The sequence below is a fragment of the Grus americana genome, chromosome 5 (assembly GCF_028858705.1).
Source record: "Grus americana isolate bGruAme1 chromosome 5, bGruAme1.mat, whole genome shotgun sequence".
Classification (NCBI taxonomy): Eukaryota; Metazoa; Chordata; class Aves; order Gruiformes; family Gruidae; genus Grus; species Grus americana.
This window is the reverse complement of record NC_072856.1, coordinates 51,094,685-51,120,332: the sequence shown is the minus strand read 5'-3', so window position 1 is coordinate 51,120,332 and position 25,648 is coordinate 51,094,685. Positions and strand designations below refer to the sequence as shown.

General features: G+C 38.8%; 1 protein-coding gene across 1 annotated transcript in view; it reads right to left on the bottom strand.

The window, feature by feature from the left end:
* The window catches only part of SPATA7 (spermatogenesis associated 7), a 44,181-nt gene extending 33,580 nt beyond the window's left edge, over positions 1 to 10,601 (bottom strand). Inside the window, exon 1 of the mRNA XM_054828465.1 lies at positions 10,472 to 10,601. Coding sequence (XP_054684440.1) covers positions 10,472 to 10,511 — 40 coding nt within the window. The 5' untranslated portion in view covers positions 10,512 to 10,601. The remainder of the gene's footprint in view (positions 1 to 10,471) is intronic.
* Positions 10,602 to 25,648: the final 15,047 nt, after the last annotated feature.

Below are 25,648 nucleotides of genomic sequence, written 5' to 3'. Positions count from 1 at the left end.
ATGTTGCACAAGATGGTTAACACAGTGTCTGACTACTAATTAGTAGAGATTGCAGCAAAACAAATCATTCCTTAAATAATGTTTTAATATCATTTCCCCAAAGGCCTTATAAAATACTTTATAAATTTCAAGTGACTCGGATTAGTTGGGGAAGCAACAAAACGCATCTCGAGAAAGTAAATAAAAATCATTAGCATACATGGAAATTTGCAGAGTGTTTTCTTGAGACCCTGTTGTGAAATTACACTAAATCTGGATCAATAAACTCAATCCCCACGCTTACGAAGCCAAACATATATCAAGGCAATTTTGAATTAGTATGAGGATTTCATGCTTAGAAAAGCCAGCCTTTATACAGTACAGGCTTCTGTGGCTTTACAGTATTAGAGGCAGTGTCTGCAATAATAGTGCTGCCACTACTCTTCGCTGTGAAGTTGCCAGACCAGCAGTAGGAAAGGAACAAGAAAAAAGAAAAAAAAAAAATGTTACTGTAGATTTTTTCAACCCTGTCCTGCAATTGTTTTACCTTTATACTGTTTTCTTTAAAGCCAAAGGACAACATTCCTGCTCATCTGTACCAATTTCAAATGGCTCATCTTAAATTCCCCTCGTGGTACAATTCTTCCCAACCTCTATTTGTGATTTAAACATACATATTTTTAAAATATTAAGATTCCAAACATACAGCAAGAATTAATTAGATTTAGAATGACTGTCTCTGCAATGGTTGCAAATCTTTGTCAATAACAGCCTTCTTTCTTAAGTATTATATTTCTCTACCATACCCTATTACATATGAGTAGTATTCAGTGTCTAGCTGGATACACATCCTGAAACTCATGATTTCCTGAAGTTATATGTGTTTAAAGAATGCAAGTCTTTGGGAGGACTTGAATTTTAGATTATAATATTTTAGGAGATAAAAGTTTGTCCTAATGATAAAAAAACCCCAATGTATACACCATAAATCTAGATTATAGCAGACACCTGAGGATCACAAGGGTTTCATTCACAGTTGCTCAAAATAAACTAAATATTCCAGTATTTTCTGTATTTCAGAGCTAAGTTATAATTCCAGAAAGAGACACATACTCTTAGATAAATGCTTGTAAGACCACCTCTAACTCATTTTTATGTGACAGAATCATAGAGAGGTAAGCATGGGCATCTCAAAAACACAGAGATGTTTTAACTACAGTGGATTCTCTTCAGGTAAGCTGAATGCCTTTGCCCTGAGTTAAAGATGATCAGAGAGGCTCAGAAACCTGTTGCTTTTACTATCTTCAGCTGGAGACGTGTCTGTTCACCACTACAGGAAATCCAGATGGTTTTGAAATGTTCATTTGCTTTGCATCACCAGCAGATGGCCCACGAATAAACTCTATCGAAAAAAACTACTGTCTAGTGGTTTTGTCCTTTACAATTAATCTGTATCAGGCTGGGGGGGGGGGGGGGGGGGGGGGGGAGAAAAAAAAAAAAGGCAGCGCCGCCCCCCCCGCATCATTACTTCATAGGCAAGAAAAACTGTCAGAAAAGGTCAGGAGGGAGAAATTAAAGTATTTCAGTCTCTTCTATTTCAATCCATGCAAAAATCCCCAATTTGCAGAAGTCCCAAAGGCACTGGAAACACACCACCATTTGTCAAGCAGTCACAGCCTTTGTGCAGGCACTCACATCCCCTGCGCTATTTTCCCAACCCTCAGTTCCTCTTGCATGCCGTAACTTTTGTGCCGCTGAGGAAGCGTTTCAAGTCCCCAATTCAACCAGCTGGATTTGCTACCCAAGTCCCAGTAATTACAGGGTAACACCTCCGCTCAGTCCATTCACAGGTATCTCTGAACCCCCTTAGGACATACTGAGGCCATTACAATACTGAACCATTTTCTGGGAAGTGGAGGATCTTGGATTAAAGCATTTCTGACTGTTCGGATTTTAGGATACCCTTGAAACACCAGGGTTGCAGCCCCACTAGCACCTGGACCTGCTGAAAGCTTTCATGGCATTAACAAATGACATTTTCTTGCTGTTTAGAATATTTCTTTGCCGGGCAAAAGTTCATGCTGAACAACTTTTTTTTTTTTTAATATCCAGTTGGATTCTGGGGGCTCTATCCTGGCAAACTGTACCTTTTATTATAGTTTCAATTAAAGAACAGTCTTTAACCTAAAAATATTTCCATAAACAGCAGAACTTGTGATAATGAAGGCTTCCTATGGTCCTCCCATGGCATCCCATGATGCTTGCTCCTATACTCTCTGATTCTCGTGCCAAATAATGTGACTGAGGTATTTTTATAACCTGTTCATCAACGAGGGCATTTGAGGCTCACTCCCTCTGTGAGCCACCTGTTTTCACGAAACATGTAGAAAATTTATCACAGGAAAAGGCTCAAAGATACTAATTTTGATGAAATGATGCTTTACCATTGTAAAAAGAAGAGGCAAAGAATAACAAGTAAACCTTTGTTTTCTTAGGATCCCAGGCTGTTTCATGTAGACCTTCCATCAAATATATATAATTTCTACACTGAATTAAACTTATACTACTCTCCCTGTATCTTCAGTCTGAAACTCAAAACTGCTTTTTATAGCTCCAAATATTTAAAATTAAGACGTATGTTGCCAATGCGTGAGGAGAAACTGGAGGATTTGGTATGTGTAGGATATCTGATGTATTTTACTGTTTGTACAAAACAATTGAAGTGAGGTAGAAAGTGTTAACATTCAAAAGTTTCACAAGTATATTTTCAGGTTGTCTAGTGCTTTGAACAGGTATTTGTTTAGATTCAGTCTGTGTTTTAAAAGCAATAGGAGAAACTAAATGGAAATTGAAAGCTGAGATACGTGAAGAGAATTTTAAAGAACGCGGGATTTTCATTAAATTACATATTAACCAAATATAAAGCCAATAAAGGGATGGTAACTACAAAGCACAGTAATTAGAGCACCTGGATAGCTATGGGAGTGACAGAAGCTGTACTGGTTTAGGACTGTGAACAGAGTGAAAGTAGTATGTACTTCAACTACTTTGCCTCTTTTTTTCAAAACCCATGCATGCAAATGAGAATTTTTTTCAGTGAAATTTTTTCTGCTGATTTTGATGGTTCTTAAATGATAAATTATTTGGGAATAGGAGCACTTGTCTGAACTTGAGTTAGCAGAATTGATCTCAGTAGTTTTGCAATAATGAAGTTTCCTGACTATAATGTACACTTTCAGCTTCTTCATATAATAAAAACTTCCAGTCACAAATTGATGGTCTATGTAAATATATTTCCAGAATTGGACTTGAAACTCTTCAAGATCATTTCATTTAGTTTAAGAAATTATTTCCTTAGATTTAAACCTCAGAAACCGAGACGTATAATGGACTACTATCTTTGATATACTATATATGTAACTGTGATCTAAACATACATCTCCTCATAGCTGTATGTGGACTGCCCACACTGAATGTAAAATCAGGATTCTCATGCTGTGTTTTCTCCTAAAGTACAGAGAGAGAACAAATTAAATATTTCTAAAAATTAATTAGATCTTTTAGTTCTTCATTAATGCTATTATTTGCTTGTTGTAGGCTTTCCCTGTAAGTGTGTGACACTACACAACAAAGCAGAGAAAAAAAAACCAAACCTCTTTCTTTATAATTCTTTCCAGCTGGTATCTAAGGTAAGTAATAATTACATTATTCCAAAGAGATTTTTAAGATATTTTGTTTAATTTATCTTTTCGTTTTCATTTAAAATGCATCCTATCTTTATTTCTAATTTTACAGTCTTAAAAATGATGGAAATTGGTGGTTTCTATTTGTTACTTTGTTTCCTAGTTGTTATTGGAAATGCAGAATTAATGCAAATTATTTTTCTACAAAGCCACTTCAGATTTGGAATGTGAATATATATTGGAAAGAAGCCCAGTCTTTCATTACAACGTTCTCATAGGAAGGATTTTAAATACAAGTATTAGACTTGCTATTTTTACAACAAACCTGCACTTCAGACATTGCAAATCAAAAATACTGAAAAAAAATCATTTGGGTTACCCTTATCCACCAAGACTTGTTAGTTAGAAGATAATCCATAAAAAAATTCAGAGATCTTAGGTGTGATATTGGATACACGCACCTAAATCCAGCACAAGCCACAAAACCTCCAGTTCACTGTGTATGAACCCCGTGCTTGCCGCTCCTAGACCTTAGCTTGGGTTCAAACAACCTACAGCCCCAGGTGGATGTAGACCTCAGACCTCCCCAGCTGTCCCAGAGGGATGTGCTCATTACTCTGCCAAGGCACCAACCCTTATGTGCATTGTCTTTTTGGTGGGTCCAGGACTCTTGCATTCTCGGCTTCACAGTAGCCACCTCTCAGCTGGAAATGTAGGAAGCACCTCTGCCTGTAATGGACTAGATCTCATTTGCATGAGATGTGGGGATTTGATCTCCCTGGGGCCGATAAGGAAACTCAACCCAAACTGACAAATGCTTTGCAAACACTATCTGCTGCACTAATTTATAAAGGTTTGGTGCTGTTGTCTCTTCCACCTTCCACCGCCAGCTCCTTTTCTTCTTCCCTAACCCCTCAATGCTCTAAACCAAAAATACTTAGTTAGACACCTTTGTTCAAGTGGTAATTCAGGCAACTACATGCTGAAGGGGGTTTGTGCTGTGAATTTAACAGAAGTCAAGGATGCTCTATCACTATCACCCTTGTTCTACTTACTAGTGTAGTGATTATTTCAGTGGGCTTCCTGCTAACTCTGCACACACTAACAGTACACTACAGCACTAATGTTGCACAAATGCTGAGGAGAGAACAGAAGAGGTTTAAATAATCTCTGTGAAATCCTAAATGACTTAGGAGTAGTGACAGAAACTCCTTCAAGTATCTAATCTAACATTTCTGAAAACGTCATATTTAAAGGAATGAAATTAGGACCTGAAATTGAGGTTACTCCCTTTCTGGTACTATGAGGATTTTTACATCAAAGTATCCATTAACTCTTTATGCTACAGAAATAATTGTGCATATGAATACAACACAGAAATATACACAGTAAACACTGCTATCTCAAAGTAAATTAAGAGATTAACCTGGTTACAAAAGCTCACACTGGATCTAAACTTAATTCATTTAAATAAATAATTACTGTCTTTCTTTTATATTTGCATGATGATATATTTTATTATAAAAAAAAGAAGAATAGGGTGCTCTATTAGTAGTACTAGACTTGATGTCACTTACATCTTCCTACCATACTCCCTAAACTCCTTTCAATTTACTGCCTTTTCCTTACCTGCAGTCCTCCCCCCTCACTCTAACATCCCCTACTTGCTCAGCGATGGTTGATGAGGTGCTACAGGTGTTATAGTTGGCCATCTAGTCTGCTCTTCTCTGGTTGCTTATTCTTGGCTATTTGCTCATCCTCTAGTTGTATATGTGGGAATGGACAAAGAACAGAATGACTTTCTTTAAAAAACGTATGTTAATTTGTTGGGTTTTCTTCCACCCAGCCACTGACGTCTGTACCACTAAGACTCCTACTTCTTACTCACAGCTGGGTGAAGTTGGCTAACAGATGCAGTACTGCAAAGAAGAAAAAGCTGGCAGACAGCAGTGAACCACCCACAGACTACTTTTTTAGGAGAACAGGTCAAAACATGGCAAATATCCACTGCTCTTCTGCAGCATCTATGCAATCACAAAAGAACTTCAAACATGACTTTAGATTTAGCTGGTTACTGAATGCACTGATAGTGTTCAATTTTATTTGAAAGTTATAGTGGAGCAAAACTGAGCACTTCATAATCACACCTGTATTTTTTTCCTGTTCATGCAAGCAAAACATAAGCCTCTTGGACCCATTTTTGCTTTCAGTGATAACAAAACTCCTATCAATTCTGAGCGTACAAAGTCTTAGATGTGAAGCCGGCTTTAAGAGAATCACATTTAAGATTTATTAGGAAATGGCAGAGTCCACCACAGGACAAAATATAGTTGTTATTTTCTAAATTTTCTGAAGCAAAAGTTTAGGAATAAAGCTCCAAGAAGCCACAATATCCCAATTTTGAAATAAAGTCCTAAATGTTCCATTTGAATTTTGCATGCAATCATTTGTGCCACAGGCAAAATATGATGAAAGCAATACAATGTATCACTCCCTGACATATGCACCATACATAATCTCCTAAACCATTAATTAGCTGGGCGCTATTTATATACACTTACAATGCTGGATTACACAAAAGCTCTTCTTTACACCTACACCTAATGCCTAAGAGTTAGGTCTCTCAATCCTATACAACTAATAATCTAATACTATTCTGTATAAATGCAAACTGTTCAACCAAAACTGTATTTCAGTTTCAAGATTCAAAAACTCCTCTGATAAATTTAAGAAGTCTAATGAATAGGTGCATGCAGTAGCCTTAAAATATGTTGAGTCATATTTGATGAAGCAATTCTTGGAAAAATGTTTGTTACAATTTTCCCAGCTAGAGGCTTCACATGATCAGTAGTAAGGGAAGTTTTGGATGCAGGTTATTGCTCTATTCGTACTTCAAAAGCAGAAACAAATGGCTGTGTCTGTCAGCAGCACATTTTGTGACACAAATTGCAGGCAGAAGCAAATAAACTTAAGTCAGTCCCATTATCATTTGCTTGGGCAGCACCTCTGTAGAGTTAACAGTGGCATCTGCAGTTCCTGATTTTCTAGAAGGATGTGTGAGGGATGGTGTTCCAGAAGTGTCTGTATGCTACTTTTAAGTGGTATGTGTATAACTATCAATACTCATATCACAGCTTAGAAACTTCTGGCTTAAAAAGTTACTAAACTGAGTTCACCAGACAGTTGTGCCTGTGGAAGATGGCACAGAGTAATCCAGGAGCATACGCCACCATGTGCTGTAACAATTCTCCTGCGGGAATGGTGCTACTATTCAAGGGTGCTAGAACACTAGCTCACGAGCACATCCTATAGACAAACATTATGTGCTGGCTTCTACCACTACAAGAAACTCAACATTATGTCATCCCATGAACACGCATTTTGATGGTGTTTCAATATCTAGTGTCAAACTGACCAACAGATAAAATATATGCGTTTGTCTAAATGTACAGACACACTGTATTTAGATTCTTCTATACGTATTGAAAACAATCTCTTCTGTTAGTATAATCTGTGTCTAAAAGGAAGCTCACCATTAGAGTTATTAACTTCCACTCTCTCATATTTCTAACTGAAAAAACATTAGCAAAACTCTACTGCACAGCCGGCCTCACCCAGAATGGAGAGCAGAGAAACCTTGATCCACTGTGCTTCAGAGAAACCTTGATCCACTGTGCTTCAGAGAAAGTTGCAGGGTATAATCTGGAGCAAAATAGCTTGTAGGGTTAATGATTTGAATCCTGTTTACTTTAGCACATATTTCACTTGAAGCATGCAAGAAATCTTCAACAAAACGGGACCAATCAGGTACTTAAGTCCTACTACAAATTTAAATTATTTGCTGAATGGAGATGGGATTAGTCACATTAAGTGACAAAAACTCACTGAATAGACTGTTTGAGTAATGGTCAAATTAAAGATAGGTTTAAGTGATTTGCTGAGCCAAGGTTTTAATGTGCTAAAAAGTTAAGGATGGTGATTAACATTTCCCAATTTCAGTTAAAATGTACTATTATGTTTCAAATAGAACTTCTAAACACCCTTCCTTCCTTCTTTGAAGATACAAATAGATTCTTTTTCAAGTTCCCTGCTGGTCAAAGGCAACTTCACTTTCTGAAAAATTGAGTTGGTATTACCAAACTAAAACTTGAGTTTAAAACCTTGTTTGTTCAAGTGGCAAATGAAGGAATGAATAGAGGAAAAAGAAAGAAGTTCACCAGTCACAGATGTGTGTTAACACCCATCCAGCTGCAGTCAGATTAGTGCAAGGATTTCCTGCAATGCAGGAAAAATCTAAATAGGATGGTGTTCTCTGTAAATATGCAAAGCATTTTCATTTTATTTTAGAATCTTAGAAGCCTGTGCAAACTGCCTAAACCTAACAGCAGCCTCCATGCAGCAATGATGACGACTTCCCCATCATTGTAATGTAACAGTAACACAAATACATGTCATTGATTAACAATAAGCATATGATTTCATTGCTGTTCGGGTATGTGCCAATCACTGCCTGTGGGAATTAAACAGCCCGATGCAGAAGACTGGATTTAAACAACAAAGCTGGTTTAGTGTGACAGTACTCAGATTATTTGAGGTCATACTATAAATCTGTGACTGTATCAACCGACTCCTGAAATTACTACAGTAAATAACTTATACCTGGAAGTAGGCAAAACCATAAAGGATTAATTCTTCAATATCTTTATGGGAGAAAAATCTCAGCCTTATTTGAACTTTGAAAAGACCTACATGCAAATCCTATATAGTCCTATATATATATATATATATATATATATAAAAATCAAATGGTTCTTTTCGCTCAGTATTCTTACTAGACAAAACAGAAACTGTGATACAAAACAAGTGCAAAATTTTGGTTGGTTCTTTACAATGATGAGGCCAGGTCTGAACAAGAAACTTTGCATGGAGTACACTAAGACGTGAAATAGGGCATCTCACCTCTTCTGTATTAATGTTCTAGATAGACAATGTGTGGATACAGCTGTCTTATAGAGAAACCACAAATACGATGTGTTCTGCCGGTTTCATAAGCTGCCTGCAAGCAACCCAATGGCTGTTCTGCCAAGTTTGCTCAGGCACACAGATTTCTAGGTTAGCTCACCGTAAGGAATTAGTATCTCTGCCTGCGTTAATCCCTGTCGTCTGTAAGGATTCCTTCTGCGTGTCTGTGAAACTAGACATTGGGCTGTCAACATACCACTGACTCTATGATAACCTCCTATGCAGGCAAGCAGTTGTTTCCCATGTAAACAGACATGCACTCATTCTTTCCTACTTTTAAACTAATTTTTTTTTTAACAGCTGTCATTAATGCAAGCCTGCTGCAACCTGAATGAAATTTAGATCTTGAATCCTATTTTTTCCCATTTTACGGTCAACAGAAAATCAGCATGCTTTCTGATTGTCTATAAAAGTTATTTTAAGAATCAAAAATAAGAATAGTCAGAAAAAGGAAAAATTTGTAATAAAATTGCCTTCACACTACACAAGACAGCATAAAAATTGCATGCACAAGATAGTAGTTTTTGCTTTGAATTTCATATTCCCATGTAGCATTACATTTTACGTTCAAACTCTGCTTTGATATCAGACATCTTCTGGAGTGACATCCATCACTATCGCCAAAGACTGGAACTGACACGAAGATGCAACATGAAAGCATAATGTTATCTCAGAGGATCTCACCTTATGCAGCTGTGTATGATTTTGACATTACAATGCAGTATTGAATAATTCCTACTATTGGTTTATATTATGCATAGCATCCAGTTCAGATCTAAAAATATTTTAGGTATTTTCCAGGAGACAGAGTTGGCTCGAGAAAAGATTTTTGCATGTTTATGCCTGTTTTTATCATGAATGACAAATGCCCCTAAGATTATTCATAGGAACAGAGCACAAGAGCAGCCCACGGCTGGTTAAATCTGGGTAAGGAATCACTTTATAAGAGCTTCAAAGCTTTTGAGTCTTTTATTTTTCAACTGCACTTGCATTAAAATCCCACCAAATCAAAAAACTTGGATCTACATCCAAACACCATGTAAGTGATGTTCTATACAGTGGGTAAAATCCACTATAATCCATGAATACCAGCTTTGGGGAAGAAAAAAGTTGACTCCAAATGGTACAGAAATTTAGGCCTTGAAAACAAAGCGGCTGATACCAGCAGCCTGAAACATTGACCATAGCAGCACTAAATGCCGTTAAAATGTATATGCGCATTTGTGATGATGTCTGTAAGCTGGACAATTTAAGGCCACGTTTCTGGGAGGATTATAACCTTTCAGGGGTTTTATGTGTAACCTTTCGTATCCCCAGCTGTCAAGCCTTGCTCACTGAAGGCAAGCGCCTGCACTTTCCACTGCCGCACGGGTGGCACAGCAGCGCTGCCGCACGGCCCGGCCCCGCGCCCAGCTCCCCACGCGTGACAAACAGGGTGGCACAGCTAAGGGCAGCCGAGTGGGAGAGGAGCAAGCCCCGAGCCCCCCTCAGCGCCGGCTGCAAGAGCCATGCAGCCCCGGGGCAGGCTCCGTGCCCCACGCCCGCGCAGCGGCACCGCCATGCCCACCATCACGCGCCGGCGGAGAGAGGGGAGGCGCCGCCCGCCCCCAGCCCCGGGCGGGAGACGGGGAGAGGGGCCGAGCCCAGCACCCTACACCCGGCAGGGAATGGACAGGCCGGGCGGCAGCACGCCCCGCCGGTAGGCCGGTAGGCAGGCAGGCAGCCCCCGCCCCGCCGCCTCCTGCGCCCCCCGCTCGGCCGCAGAGCCGCCACCGAGCCCCCCGCACCTTCGCTCCGCCTGATGCCGCTCTCCATCCTCAGCCCCATGCTCCCGACCGGGCCCCGAGGGGCGGCGCAGGCCGCCGCTCGGCTCGGCGGCAACGGCGGCTCGTCCCCCGCTGCGGGCGGGGCGGGGCGTTGGGCCTGGCCCGCCGCGGCCTGGCTCGGCCGCCTCCGCCGTTGCCATGGCTACAGCAGCGCGGCGCCGGGCGGGGAGGCCTGCGCCCCGCTGCCCCAGTCTGCGGCCTCCGGGCCTCGTCGTGAGCGGTGCCCGCTCTCGCAGCCCTAGCCCCGCGTTGGCGGGGTGGAGGAGGCGCTGGGCGCTGCAGGTGCCCCCCCCACCCCTCGAGCTGGGCCCCAAGATGTCTCTTCAAGCGGTGCATTGCAGCCAAGTGAAAGTTTTGCCTCGTCAGTGAAAGGTGCCCTAATTATTTAAGCCTTTTTCTGGTAACTTGACAGGAAGTTCAAGAAGAATAGATGCCAGGGAGTGATTTAAGGCAAATTGCTCATATTTCAGAGGAGTGAATGATGAATCGAGAGTCTAAAGCATTCCCAGTGTGCTACACTGAAGAAATTAATTCTCAGTATCTTTCAGAATAAACACCACCTTAGAAATGAACCACAAAAGTAGACTTTTGAAAAGCAGCATTTGTTCCCATCACTGATGAATGCATTCATGCTGATGTGTAGGATTTTAACTTTTTGAAGAAGCGATAGTCTCGTATTTACTTTTTGTCAGGCAGGTTGCTATTTTCCTTAATGTGACATCTCTGAGGATTTCTGCAATAAAACCCTTTGTGTGGACATTTTGTGTGAAGCTTCTTCTCACTGATCAGCCAGGGTACTGCAGTCACCTCCGTAGCCAGACACCTCAAAAAAGGCTACGTGTCATCCCACCTGGAGGGACATTCCTCTTCACCATCTAGAAACAATTATCAATTATAGGCTAAATACAGGTGTTTATGTGATTTGCTACTCTTCCTTACATGCTAGGAAAAATAGTTTGAATGTAGTTCAAAATCATAGCAAAATCAAGGGGATGGTATTTTAAAACAATTTTTCTTCCTTATTTGTGCCTCATTCAAAGTTCCCAGTAGGTCACACAAACATTCATGCTGGATGAAACCTGTAGTTTATCTACACTTTGGTAGACTCTACCAAATACTTCAGAAAACACTTCAGTAGTCACCTATTGAATGTTAGCTGAAGTGTCTTGCTAACCCCTAGCTGTTGGTGGTCAGCCTGTGACTTACCTTATAATTTTAGATACTCCCATTAACTATATGAAGTACTCTTTGGATATGGCCTTAGTTCTTGTGCTTCATGGTTTTTCCAGGGCATTTCAACTACCATCAACCGTGATGCCACAAATACCTTACCTTTTTGTCAAAACAAAGTAATTTGATAGCATTTCATCATTTTCTCTCATGTCTCTTGGATGTGAGGGCAGCGTCATGGAGAGGATCTGATCTCACTCCTCCATGCAAACTCTGCAAATCCAGAAAGCCCCAAATCCAACAGGCTGGTGTTTTTTTTCTTTTTCTCTAAAGCAGATTTTTGTTTGCATGTAAAATTAGAGGTTTGGGGAAAGGGCTTAAGGAAATTAGTTACCATAGTTCTTGTGTTTCAGAGTCTCTGGTTTAGACTTTGATATAATCCAAATAGTTAAATCTGTAGATTGTAGACGTAGAGATAGTCTTAAAACAGTTTCCATTTCAGATATGTGAAGATACTAGAGAGAGTGTAAATGCCTGAGATTCTCACCTCTACATGGTATCCTAACTGTTAGCTGTAATACGCTATTGGCTGCAGAGATCACGCTACAGAAAACACTTCTCTCTGTTTTCTTTTTTTTTTTTTTTAAATGATCTGCTCATAGCAATATGTTTGTACTTTTTAAATACTTTTTTTGTTTCATTATCTGAGTTCTGAATTTCAGGTTCCCAAATTCTCAGTGTGCAGTACCCAACATGCAGTAAGGAGGCCGTTTTGTCCGACCCAAATGACAGATTTCACATAGTCTCCTCCCTGTGGTTCCTATACTTTTTTACACCATGCAGATAATTAAAACACCCAAATGTAAGTGAGCATTTTTAGAAACATATCACAACTATTCCCGTGGTTTCTAGGCAACGCTGAGGGAATGTAGTGATTTCCACTAGTTCCCTCTCAGTCAGCAGCCACAGCATCCTAGAGATGTCCTGGCTCCGAAATTTTTGACCTCCAATGGTAACACATACCAAAGCTTTATGTATTTCTAGTTGATATGACTTATGGTCCTTTGGCTCCCTTTGGTCTGTGAGAGTATATATATTTTAAGTGTAATTAAAAAGTAACCCAGATGTATAGCGATGTGTTAACACATTAAGTCCTATAACATGTACTAAATAAAAATAAGCCTTAACCAAAATTGAATCAGTCCTGGACTTTGATCCATCTAAACAAGTACAGAAATAAATAACACAGATCTCTGCGGAGAGCCTACCATTGTCAAAGAAGCAATAACATGAAAAAACCTGTAAGATTTGTCCTTTCCCAACTTGAAAAGCAGAAATACAGCACTGGATGTTGCTGGCTTTTTCAGCAGGGCATTTTCCCTTTTTCCTTGGAATGCATTACAACAGAACATGGTTTTAAAACACACCTACACTGAGTGGGAATGAAAGCAGCCAGAATATATTATGAGAGTCACATTTGCAAGTGTAGATGGGCATCTGTCCCTACCCTGACACGGACTTACAGATCTATCACCTTCTTGTCTACTACCTCTGCCCTGTGTATCATCCAACGTAGAGACCTAACTGCTGTGAAAATGTACATTTAATAGTATTCAGCAACAAAACAGCATTTTTAAGACTGGGGTAGTGTTTATTTTTGTGGAAGAAACGAAGTTATTAAAGAAAAAGATTTCAAAATAAGGAAATACCCCATATGATGCCCACTTTCTTCTGTACACTTAGCCCAGAGACAGGCTGAGTTTCCTCTGAAAAAGCCTGTGTGTCTGGCAGGACCTAAACAGTTACCTCCTCGCCTGGGACAGAAATCTGTTCATGTCAGAACTCTGCATTTGTGGGATTTGGCTTTCATGGAAAAAATAGTTGTATGTACACTGGAAGATTCAAATTTGCAGTTTTTTGGAGAGTCTTTGCTTATTTCAAGCCATTGATTTTCTTTCATGCTTGCTTTTCCTTACAGCTGCCTCTCAAAGTAAGCCTACATACGCAGGCAGAAAACATCTCAACAACCAGATCTGCACACCACATTCACACACTATTCTGGAAAAGCCCTACATTCATCACATTATGTACTTTATGATGGAAATAAATCTCCTGGGTTTACTTGGGTTTTTATTTGGCATCAGTGTCCTTTCTCAGTGCAGGTTTGTCACCCGCCCATGGCTCGGGTGTCAGTGTTCCAAGCCCCTCGCTGCTGCTCACAGCAGTCTGCCACTGACTTGCTGCGATCCCCAGCTGGTACATTCAGACCGTTAACCTTGCAATCCGCTCCTCAACAACTATCTGGAAAGAAAAATGTTTCACTGAAAGATCAGAGGAAGCAGTGCTTTCTAAATTCATTTAAACGGGCTACCTAAGCAGGTTTCTTTGCTATCTACTTAGGAAATTCTTGTGTCAAACAATTGGAGTAGCTCTCACATAGCCGGTATGAGGGGAAAAAAGAAAAGACTTAATAACTACTGGAAAAGTTTTTTTTAAGCATACTTTTCCAGGAGGAATGGTAGGTTCTTTTCTGCCTCATGTTTGCTGCATTTTCTTTTGTCATATGGTTCTTAGAGTTATTTAAAATCATGTACAGTCTTGAAGTATCATTGCAACTTTCTAGATGGTAGAAAGTTATGTGTTCTGGCAGGGCTGGAGACTCTTCCGTTCTTCATGGCAACACATTTAGTTGTTTTGTTCTTGTTTGTATGGCAGCAATAGTCAGAGATTTTTGTAAAGCTAGGGCTCCAGTGGGAAAGATGATGTAGAAACAATTCAGAGGAGATAAGTCCATGCCTTAAAAACTGCATTTTTTAATACTTTCTAATTTAGAATGCAATAAGGGAGCTAACTTAAAGTAAGAGGGAATGTCATAAGGAGGATAAGGGGAATTATAAGAATATATAATGACATAAGGTTTCTATGAACACAGTGTTAAACTGCCATACTATTTATCAGCTTAAAAGAAAAAGTCTCCCCTGCATTATGAGTAACTACTACGCAAACCCCTTCAGGAAGCTGCTGTGCAGACGTACGCTGTACAACTATTCTTTTTCTCAGATCTATACGGAGTCTTATAATGCATCTATTCCCATGATACAAGAATATTTTTAAATGGCAAGGAAGAAACCTCTATAAATTGTATAAGATGTTATTCTCAGCTGTAATGTAAAACCTAGTAGCTGGGGTGACTCAAGATCTGCTTATATTTATTATTACACTGTGTCATTTTCTGTTTTTCTACTGTTCCCATGAAAGTTTTCAGACAGGAGGTTTGTACGTGAAAAACTGTCCTTTATTGGGCTGACTGCTGAGAGCTGTTCTTTTCTCATTACTTTACTTGAACTGTTAGGTATTAAAGAATGCAGACTGCAGTAACTAATGGAGTAATTGGATTTTTAAAGGGAAAAAAATTATGTAAATGTCATAACTCATTGTCTAGACCATAAGAAATGCTTTATTAACAAAGCTGGTGAAAAGGAGGCTGAGGGGAGACCTTATCGCTCTCTACAACTACCTGAAAGGAGGTTGTAGCCAGGTGGGTGTTGGTCTCTTCTGCCAAGTAACAAGTGATAGGATGAGAGGAAATGGCCTCAGGTTGTGCCAGGGAAGGTTTCGACTGGATATTAGGAAAATTTTCTTCACTGAAAGGGTTTTCAGGCATTGGAACAGGCTGCCCAGGGAAGTGGTTGAGTCACCATCCCTGGTGATATTTGAAAGAGGTGCAGATGTGGCACTTAAGGGCGTGGGATAGTGGTGGACTTGGCAGTGCTAGGTTAACAGTTGGACTCTCTGATCGAAGGTCTTTTCCAACCTAAATGATTCTATGATTCTATGGTTCTATGATTATATTGTGCCACATGAAAATGCTTACTCATAGTAATTAATGAGAAACAGGATGAAAACATATTTTAATATTTCAGTCAATCAGAATATTAGGACTCCAATTAGACATATATAAGTGATACAACTCCATTAAATCCAGTGAAGCTATTCCTCCTTAGGCTGAGATGGATCGTCTATGTCTACCCAGCCTGTGGCAGGCAGACGGAAGAATGTCAGTGTGGCACTTTGTGTGGCCCACCCACCTTCTACACAGCTACTGCAGCACGCTCATACTTGCCTAGCAGTGTATTAATCCATGCACATGCTTGAACAAGTGGGATCCTATGTGCTGAAGAGAGTTCCTTCAGCTTTGCTAAGGTCAAGAGGAGGAATTCTTGAAGGCAGCTTTAGAATTGCCTACAAAAGACAATACAGGTGTATTCTGATTTTCCACTTTGATACATTTTCAGTGTCTACATGAATGTGAAATACAGTTTTACTAGAAATAGTCTGAAATTCTCAACTGGAGGAGTTTGAGGGTTTTATTTTGCTTTAAAAAGGTACTGTAATGACATTGCCTCTGTGTTTATGCATACTGGAAGGTGAAAAAAACAGACTGAGAACATCTCCTGCATATTTCATAAGTAATAGCAATTTTGGTCATGTTAACCACATGTAAGTATGTGTGAAAGAAAGCGATGGGCAAGAAAATGACAAGAATCAAAATGGAGGGTGTGAAGTTTAACTGTTGCAATGGAATCCTCTGAGACAAATTTTTCTATGGAATCATAAATAGTAAAAAAAAAATCTTAGAAATAATTACCATAAGTACTTTCTGTTACATGGTCTAGAACTTCCCTTCAGCTAAAAGTTATATTCCAAAGAAAACATCTGCTACTTACTAAATTTGTATGTTGATACTGACATCATAAAACTTCAGGAATATCCATGTTAAGATTTACACAGAACCTGAATTATACTGTTTTAAAATTTGGTATAAAACCTTTTTTATTTTCTTTTTTCTTTTTTTTCCTTGCCATAAACACATTATATGTATCAGAAAAGAAAGGGACTTCAGTTTGATGGATGTTTCACAGGCCCAAGAGTCAGGATGCTCAGGATCTGTTTATAGCTTTGTCAGTGACTTGTGTGACCTTGCGTACACCAATTCCTGAGCAGGTTGCAGTCTGAATCACCTTAATGTGATTCATTGTTGGTAGTAAAAATGGAGACATTTTAAGTTAGTGCACTTGTCTGCATTTTTGGGATAAGTCTTTTTGCACCGTGGTTATCATCAATAGAAACAGAAATGACATCTATCTTTTGAATAATGAAAATCAAACCTACAGATTACGTGATACAGATGAGACCTAAACACAGAATAATATTTATCCCTGATCTAATGTCATAGAAGCCAGTAGGATCAGTGATTTTTAATATTAAACCCGACTATCTGCAGTTGTTCAGAGGGTAGTGTAATGGAGTATAGCAATTCCACACAAGACTAGAAGGGTTTGAATTTAGTCTGAGTAAGCAAATCAATTATACGATGTAGAAATAAAGGAAAATAGGACTAGGATAGGGAGGAGTCTTACGTATTATAATGGTTTCTTTAATGACAGACAACATAATCATATACATTTTTTCCATAAGCTGTTCAATCTCTGTCTTAAAAGTGTTATGCTTTTATTTTTGCAGCCCTCTTTAAAAGTCTGCTTAAAAATTCAATTCCTTAGGTGGCTAGAAACCTTTAAATTCATGATCAGTGTATACTCAATTAATGTTGCACCAGTATTAGGGTTGTGCTCTTCTATTAACTTTTCAGAAGTTAGGATTCCCATTCCCCCAATTCCCACCCTCCATGTGTTTATTCATCTGTTCTAGTAAGATCTGTGCTAGAAACATTTACCTGATTCATATGAATTTTATTTTCCAAGACTTCCCATGTTCAGTTAATATTCCCATGTCTCTTTCCTCCTGTGTCACCTACTGTTCATAATAAAGATTCTTCTTTGTTCTCAATGCATGCCTTTGCACTTTGTGCTGCTAATACTAGTTGTATTCTAATCTATACCACACATATTTACAATATTATAAATACTTTCCAAATTATCATCTATTCCTTCTCAATATTGGCAATACCTTCCAATTTCTGTGATTCCCACATCCCATACATTATAAATATGCCTAATTAGCTATTTTACAAAATGTACTGTGAAAGTATCAAAAGGCTTCCCAGGTTGGTCTTCCAGGATCATCACCAGTAACCTCGCTCCAACCTTTGTAGTTTACCTATCAAGAAGACCTGTTTTGTCTCCGTTTTAGCTAAGTGCCTCTCAAGAATCTCTCAGGTCCTATTTGGTAATAAAACCTATTAGGTTTTGCTGCATTTACTAATTACTTCCACACGTCCTTGGTTTCTGCTTTCTTTAAAATATATCCTTGAAGAGTGTTGAGATCAAACTAGCAGGCCTGTCACTACCAGGATCATTTTTCCTCCTTTCTAGATTACAGATACTATGTTCACAAATTTCCAGTTATTCGGTATCACCTTGAGCTTGATAGTTTGATTATGGCTAGTCATGTTCCTCTCCCCCATACAATTCTCTTTTCATTTTTTTCAGTTTTCTCAGAACTATGGAAGGATTTCTGGAGAAACTTCATTGTGTTGTGAAACTTCAGAAGCTCATGCTTTCTGATAGATAAGGACCAGTATCCTCACCTTCATCCGTAAAAGGCTGAGACACCTGACAACCATAAGGCAACACGCTCTTCAGTAAGTATCCAGTAAACTATATATTAATACCATGAGTGCGGAAATATTAGCAGGTTCTTTCCACCTCAGCAGAAGTTATGGGAAAGGAATTTCTATTCACTTTACTGGAGATGTAGTAATTTGATTCTTAGTGGTGTTTGTTAATTGTGTCTCTAAGTATAGGGATTAAGGAGATGGCAATTTAAGACACAAGTTGCTTGATTGATTAAAGCTTAATACAAGTTTTAAATAGCATCAGTTGTTCTTGGCCTTAACAACATTAGCAAATTTTTAGGTGGAATAAAATATCTGAGAATGAGATGACACATATGAAACAAAGCAGTCATGATCAAAACAAAATGGAGGTGAACACAAGGGTCTCCCTAAGACCATTATCTTTAGACTTGCAGATATGGAGAGGTATTTTCCTCGGTGGTTTGGAAATAACTGAACAAAAATTGGTTCTTTTAGTAGAAGTTGAGACAGTAGCAAAAAATTGTTGATTTACAAAGTACAAATGGGGATGGGGGTAGTTCAGCCACATCAATTGTGCTGCTTTTTCTTTGTGTGTAAGAAAAAATGATTGTCATTTCATTTGCTGAGCTAGACTATCTTTCTTTTTGGCTACTGATAATTTTCATTTGCAGATTTCAGTGGCCATTTCTTTTGGATCTCAGTCGGTTTTGAGGATTACATTACTGGTAACTAGCTCATGTTTGCTGTGTTGTGGCTGCTGTGGTGTTACTGATCTGAAAACTTGATTCTCCAAAATAATGAAATGCATAGCTATATTGGTTTACTTTTGTTAGTTCCCATGGCAGCCTCTCCAGCTCTAAAGATGCTATGGGCTGTCAGACTGTTGTGTATCCAATGTTTGCAACAGCTGGATTTCCTCCTACCACTATGTGTGAATCAGAAACAACCACAAACAAAAGGAAGTTGACTGCCTTTTATTACTAACCCCTGATTAATGAATAATGAATGTCACAGTAGAGGATAAAGTAGGCCAAAAATAGATGTTTGCTTTAATGGCATCATTCCTAAAGCCAAAACTGAAATATTATTCGTTTTGGAAAATTTCATAACAGCCACAGTCTTAGAGAATTTTCGTGCTCAAAGTACCTATTCACTGTATCTCAGAATTGTTGGTTTGTGTTTGCTGCATAAACAAAGAAAAACCTCAGTTGTTTAAATATCCATCCAAATCAGAATGAAGCAGAACCAAACCAAGTTCTATCTGCCATGAAGATACCACACCTCTGAAGCAGAAAAAACATGTTGAAGAGTCAAATACCAGATTTCACCTCGTTTGTTTTACAGGTTGTCACAGCTTAAGCGAGTACTGATTTCAGTGCTTCAGTGAGTTTCCTACATGAAATGAGGAAACAATAGGATCCCAGCATTTCTGTAGTTTGCCTTGACTATATGTCTTTACTCAGTTATGAGAGAAACAAAATGCATTACAATGTTGAAAAACATGGAAAACACCATAACAAAGTTTCCTTTGTAATTAAATAGAGTTGCAATAGATCCTTAATGAACATAGCTGTGTTTAATTCAGTTTTGGTAACTGCTATTTTAAGACAGCAGAATAAAGATTGAAAAGACAAAGAGAAAGGAAGTTGACATGCAAGGATAAATTGACATATATATATTTCTGTGATTCCACAAAATGAAAAATTAAAAAGCCTTTGTGATATGTTCTTTTTGGACTGTTACAATATCAAGAATTAGATATTTATTATAATTAAAGGATGATGCTGTCTTGCCAGAAAGTAACATGAAATGCTGATTTATAACCCAAATAGCCAGCATGTATAATTTATAGATGTTTGTGGTAATTGGGAGGGAGGGTGGGTTTATGCAAAGATTTTGTGTAGAATAAACTGCTGGCATAAGAGCTATATTTTTACCAAGCAAAATGATGGTAACAGATATGTATACGTCCTACTTCTTATATTATTTCTTTAACAACAATATTTTTCAGTATACCAGTCCAGGTTCTTATGTCATAGAATTACCTTTTTTTCTGATTAAATGGTTGGGCTTCAGAAAATCTCATTTTCATTTTTCACTGTACTCAGGATTCTCATGAAATTAGATGAGATACTAGACCATTCTATACACCAATTACCTCATCTGTAAATGGCCATAATAATATTTATTCTAAAAAGTTTCCGTGATTCACTTTTGCTAGTAGAGTGTTTTCAGATACTCTTCTGAAAGATGCTAAAGAAAATAGAATTAGCTGTATTATGTTTCTCCTTGAAATACCAAGTACAGGCATTGGCAAAGGCACATTACTGATCTATCTAGCAAGGACCTGTAATAGCAAACTTCCACAACTGTTTATATATTTAGTGGCATCTAATGTTAGTAGAGTCAAATTTCTGTCAACATTTTTATACCCATAGCTGCTCTGAATTTGAACTTGACATTCAGAAAACTTGCACCATAAATGTACACTTTTTCACTACTTCTGAACTCTACAATGGAGTCCATTTTTATCACTGTCTGTGCAGATAGCTAGTTTATGATGGTGACAGCCTTCCTTCATTCCATCCTCCTCCTTTACACAAAATGTTCACCAACATAGTTCTGTGCTAAGTTTTTTCCTTCTGTAATTCCATTAGCATCATTACAGTACTGGTGGATTGGGTGGTGTGTGCTTAAAATGAGATCCACAAGATATTTAGGTGCCTAACTGCCATTAACTTGGAGTTGCTTGCCTAAATACCTTTGGAAACCTGTGCTATAGTCATTGATAACTATGATCAGGTCTAATTGTTTCGGATCCCTGAGTTCTTGAGTGGTCACCTGGAGATGATTTAAAGGGACATCTTTTTCCCAAAATGAATACTCAGCACTGTCTGAAAACTGTTTTTTTTCAAAGTGTCTTCAGTTGGGGATGGAAAATCACTTGTCACTTTTGAAAGCTTTGATTGACAGCTGCTGTAATAAAACAGTCACCAATCCCCAATACTCTGTAGTATTTCAAAGAAGTGTTCTAAATGAGGAGGAGGTATTTCCCTTAATAGACAGCCTTGTGAAACTATTTCTTTGTGACAATAAAAGAAATAAAAAAGAAAAAAAAACCCCAGAGTGCTTATCTGAGTTGTACATGCATTTTGTAGTACAAGTAATTTTGATCTGACTGCTCAACAACCATGTTAAGTCATCAGGAACTAGAGATTACCTGCATCTCATTATTTTGTATAGTAAGGAAGCAGATTAGAACCACTAAATGGGATCTTTATAGGCAAATACAATGTAAAGATGTAAAAAATATATAGTGGTTTATATTGTTCCTTTTAAACAGAAGATCCCAAGACTTTTCTATGTATTACATACAGAAGTAACTGCAGCTGTTTTAGAGCTGTAAGGATGCATTCCTGAATTACTCCCTAAAAGGCTTAAAAGAATGTGTGAATTCAAAATGTAAATGGATAAAGAAGGCTGCATGTAGACAACCTGCAACTGTTAGCTTAGGAAGTTTATGCACATTTTTCCATTCTTCAGCATAAAGGTATGTCATGTCAGTACAATTCCCAACTCATATAACCTCTCCATTGCCTTTATATTCCCAGACTACATATAGTCCAGAAGCTTACTATAATTATATATGATGACACATTGCTTTTCTTGGGCAGCAGAATGAAATGCATGTCACCTGTTGGTCTGTAGGCTGTAGCGGATCTGCTAACTGTGAGAAGCCACTGCCTATGGGTTGATTCACAGTGAGCTTCTCACTTTGGTGAGAGTATGCCATGTGTGAATAACACTGCAGTCTCTTGCCATGTTGCATCTAAACTGTTGTAATTCCACTATATCTTCTCCCACAAAATACTATGAAACAGTTAATGAAATGGAGAATGGTAGTTGTTGTAGAAGGTGACATTATATACTAGGATAAATCTAGTCTTTTCATTGCTTTCTTTTTTACCAAGTCCACTAGATTCCACTCATAGGTTTGTATTTTTATTTCTTATTCATGACTATATATGTGTGTGCATGTATAATTTGTGTAGAAACTCAAATTGAGATGCACTTACTGTTAGGCTACGCATCTTCAGAAATGCAGGAATAGCTTTTTCCTTGCTAGTATATTAAGACATTCAGTCATGAGCTGTTTCCTGATTGCTATTATAGTGCCTGGCACACTGTTTCTATAATTAATATTAATAATTTCTAATTTACACTCAGAACATAGCCCCCACTCTTCCTGCAACAGAATAATAATTTATTGATTTGATTTTATTTCAAAGTCATTTTCCCTTGAGACATCCAGCACTGAAGGTGCCAGCAGTGTGCAGATACAGAGACCCAGGCAATTCAGAGGTCTAACCTACTGGTTGCAAACCTTCTACATCTGTGTGGCTGAAAAGATGCGTGTCCTGGGCTACAAAGTTCAGGGAAGGTGCAGGAGAGTGCTGAGAGTGCAACTGAATAGAAACCCTCATCTCATTCCTTATTCTACAGCTCCATACTAAATACCATTGCTTTCATATTTTGGGAACAGCTTCTTACTACATAAGCCATGTGAGAAATATGTTACCTAATTTAGAAAGTAGTAAAGCTCTTCTAAGTACTGTAAAAGTGATGATGATTAATGCAAGAGTTGTAGTCAGCCCTTTAAATGCTCAGTATTTTCTTTCTTCCCCTGCTGTTCAGAGCAGAAAAGAAATAGGCACAACTGAAAGCTACAGGAGAACTGGTCACAGAGAATGGTGTCTGTGCAGACTGTTCCTCCCTACTTTGACTATTCCATAGCTGCATTAATCCCTGCATTTAATAGGTTGCTGAGAGGATACACTGTATTGAAAAACACTGAAAGGAACAGCTGTTTGATTCTGAGAAATTATGAAAGTTTTCAGTAAAATGGGTGGTAAGACGATGCTTCTGAAGCCAGCATTAACATCTTTGGTGTGTCTGGTCCCTGACTGTGCCCTACTTGCTGATAAGGCTGGTGTAATGTCTGCTGGAAGTAAGGTCAGAGTATAGGATAAGCATTCTTCCATGTAGCTGAATTAGTTCTACTAGTCCCGCACATTAAGAAGGAAATGGTCAGGCTATGCAGCAACACAGAAAATAATCTGAAATCTTGCCCAAGATCCCTGTGTTTTCTAAGTACAAAGCTTTGTATTCCTCACACCTGGAGGCATTAAACAAAAAAGCATTAGAGCAACAAGCATATACATAAACAAAACCAAAGAGTTATTTGGCTCTATTTTCCTTGATCCACTCAAGTAGTGCAATTTTATACTACTCCTTGAATGACTCCTATATGTACAGGTGTGATTTAATAAATTTCTGTAGTGCATTAAACACTTCCACTCATTTATCCCCCATGCTGCTTTCAAGCTAAAGTCTGTGTCCCATCCATTTATCCTTACCCTTTTCACATCCAGGCCATCTATTCTCCAATCGTTCATTCCTATCACAGGCTTTGGGGTTTTCTCATTCCCTTTTTACCTTGCTGCTAGCATGATAGCCGATACTTCTGTCAACATGTTCCTGATATTGACTGCCCTTCATTCGCTGCCCCTCACTTTCCCTCTCCAGATATTTTGTGTGCTGCTCTTCCCCTGTGCCTGCTGCTACGTTTTACAAAGTCTGCATTGCCACTGCATTGACACTGCATTGCCTTGGCAGGCCAAACTCTCACATGGGGCCAGGAATCTCCTGCACCAGGGAGGCTCATATCCATGTTTCCTTGCATCGCTTGTTTCTCCCCTACGATGAGCCCCGGGGTCCGCCCAGCCCCTGGTGCCAGTGAGAGCGGCGGGTAAACGGGCAGCCGGGTAGCGGGGGGCTGCCCGCCAGCCTGCACTGTCCAGGGTCCTGAAAGACGGCAGCAGGCAGGGCTGACTTCTGCGTGTACCCTGCCGTTCTTTAGCGGTGTCAATGTCAAAGAAACATAGGTATCTGCGAGACCTAACCCCCAAATTTCCTGTTTAATATAGAGGAAAGTTATCAGACTGCTAAGGTAAAGCATCTATCTAGTAAGAAATCTTTAAAAAATGATGTGAGGGAAGAGAATAGTACTGCTATAAAATGAATTTGGTGGCTTGTTTTTATTAATCAGGCTTGCTATTTTTGTCAGATAGCAGCCTTTGATCTTATGAGGATTCTTCAGGGACATCATGGAAAAACTAAGAGCCAGATTGTAATTCTCCCATGACTATGATTCAGGAGTAATTGTACTGAAGTCAAATTAAACTAATGTGAAACAGATGTAAGTGGGTTCAGACAGAGTCTCGATACTATGCAGCTTGAGTTAATACTTTTTTACATGACGAATCTTTTACTGAAAAAAATGCTACATTATGCTATTACACTAATAATGTGCATGTGCTGTACTTTTTCAGATAGAATAAAATGTGAGGGAACTACTCCACTGTGGTCGTGGCTGGCCATACAAAGGGATTGATATAACAGGTGCCTGGAAGCTGGAGTCTTTCTAATGAGGAATGGTTACCAGAACAGAACTGAGGATGAAGAAGATGATTACAAACTGTGAACCAGGTACCCCCTTTCCCATTCTGCCACTTAGAGGGTGGATGCTTAAAGTGGGTGTGAGGATATGAATGATGTCTTAGGAGATGGGAGGCAGGATCCATAGTGTATTCTGTTTAGTGTCACTGGCCAAAGGAACCTGCAGACAGGCTGTGGTAACTCAAACAGGTCAGACCTGAGAAGATACTGTCCTGGCAAAGGTTATTACTAAGGTGTAGTTGCCTCAGGTAGACTCACTGATTTCACTGAAACCATTTCTGCCAATAAATAAATTTTATGTTCTGTGGATTCATCCCTGAATGAATGAAGACACAGCACCGCATGCTATGACTTAAAAAGTGATAAGAAACTGCATGCAGTAGAACACAATAAAAATAGTAAGTTGCTTTTCCTTGCACAGTGCATAGTAGTACTCACTCTTAGTTAACTTTTTGATTTCTAACTACACTAAAACTTCCAAAAACCACCTGAAAAAAAAAAAAGATCTTCAGGTTATCCTTGAGAGAAGGCTTTAAATATCCTCCTAGACAGAAGGCTTCCTAGAGAATAAAGAAGTTATAAAAGGATTCTGCACTGGATCCTGTCCAAATTCATACTACTGAAGGATGGGTCAATAGTATATAAAGAACAGGGTGCACTTCACTTGAGTTATTCTCTGGCTCTCTTGGTCTGAGTGTAGCTAACAGCAGTCCTGTGGTGATAAACTGAATGAAGAATGATCTTCACAATCAGAAGTACCAGATTTCAAACAAGCATATAGTTAACCATAAACCGAATGTATACAGAAAAGAGCATATTGCAAAGTGATGACACAAAGACTGTCTAGACTTCTATCTAACCATGTCTCATCTCTTCAGTGCATCCAAGAAATG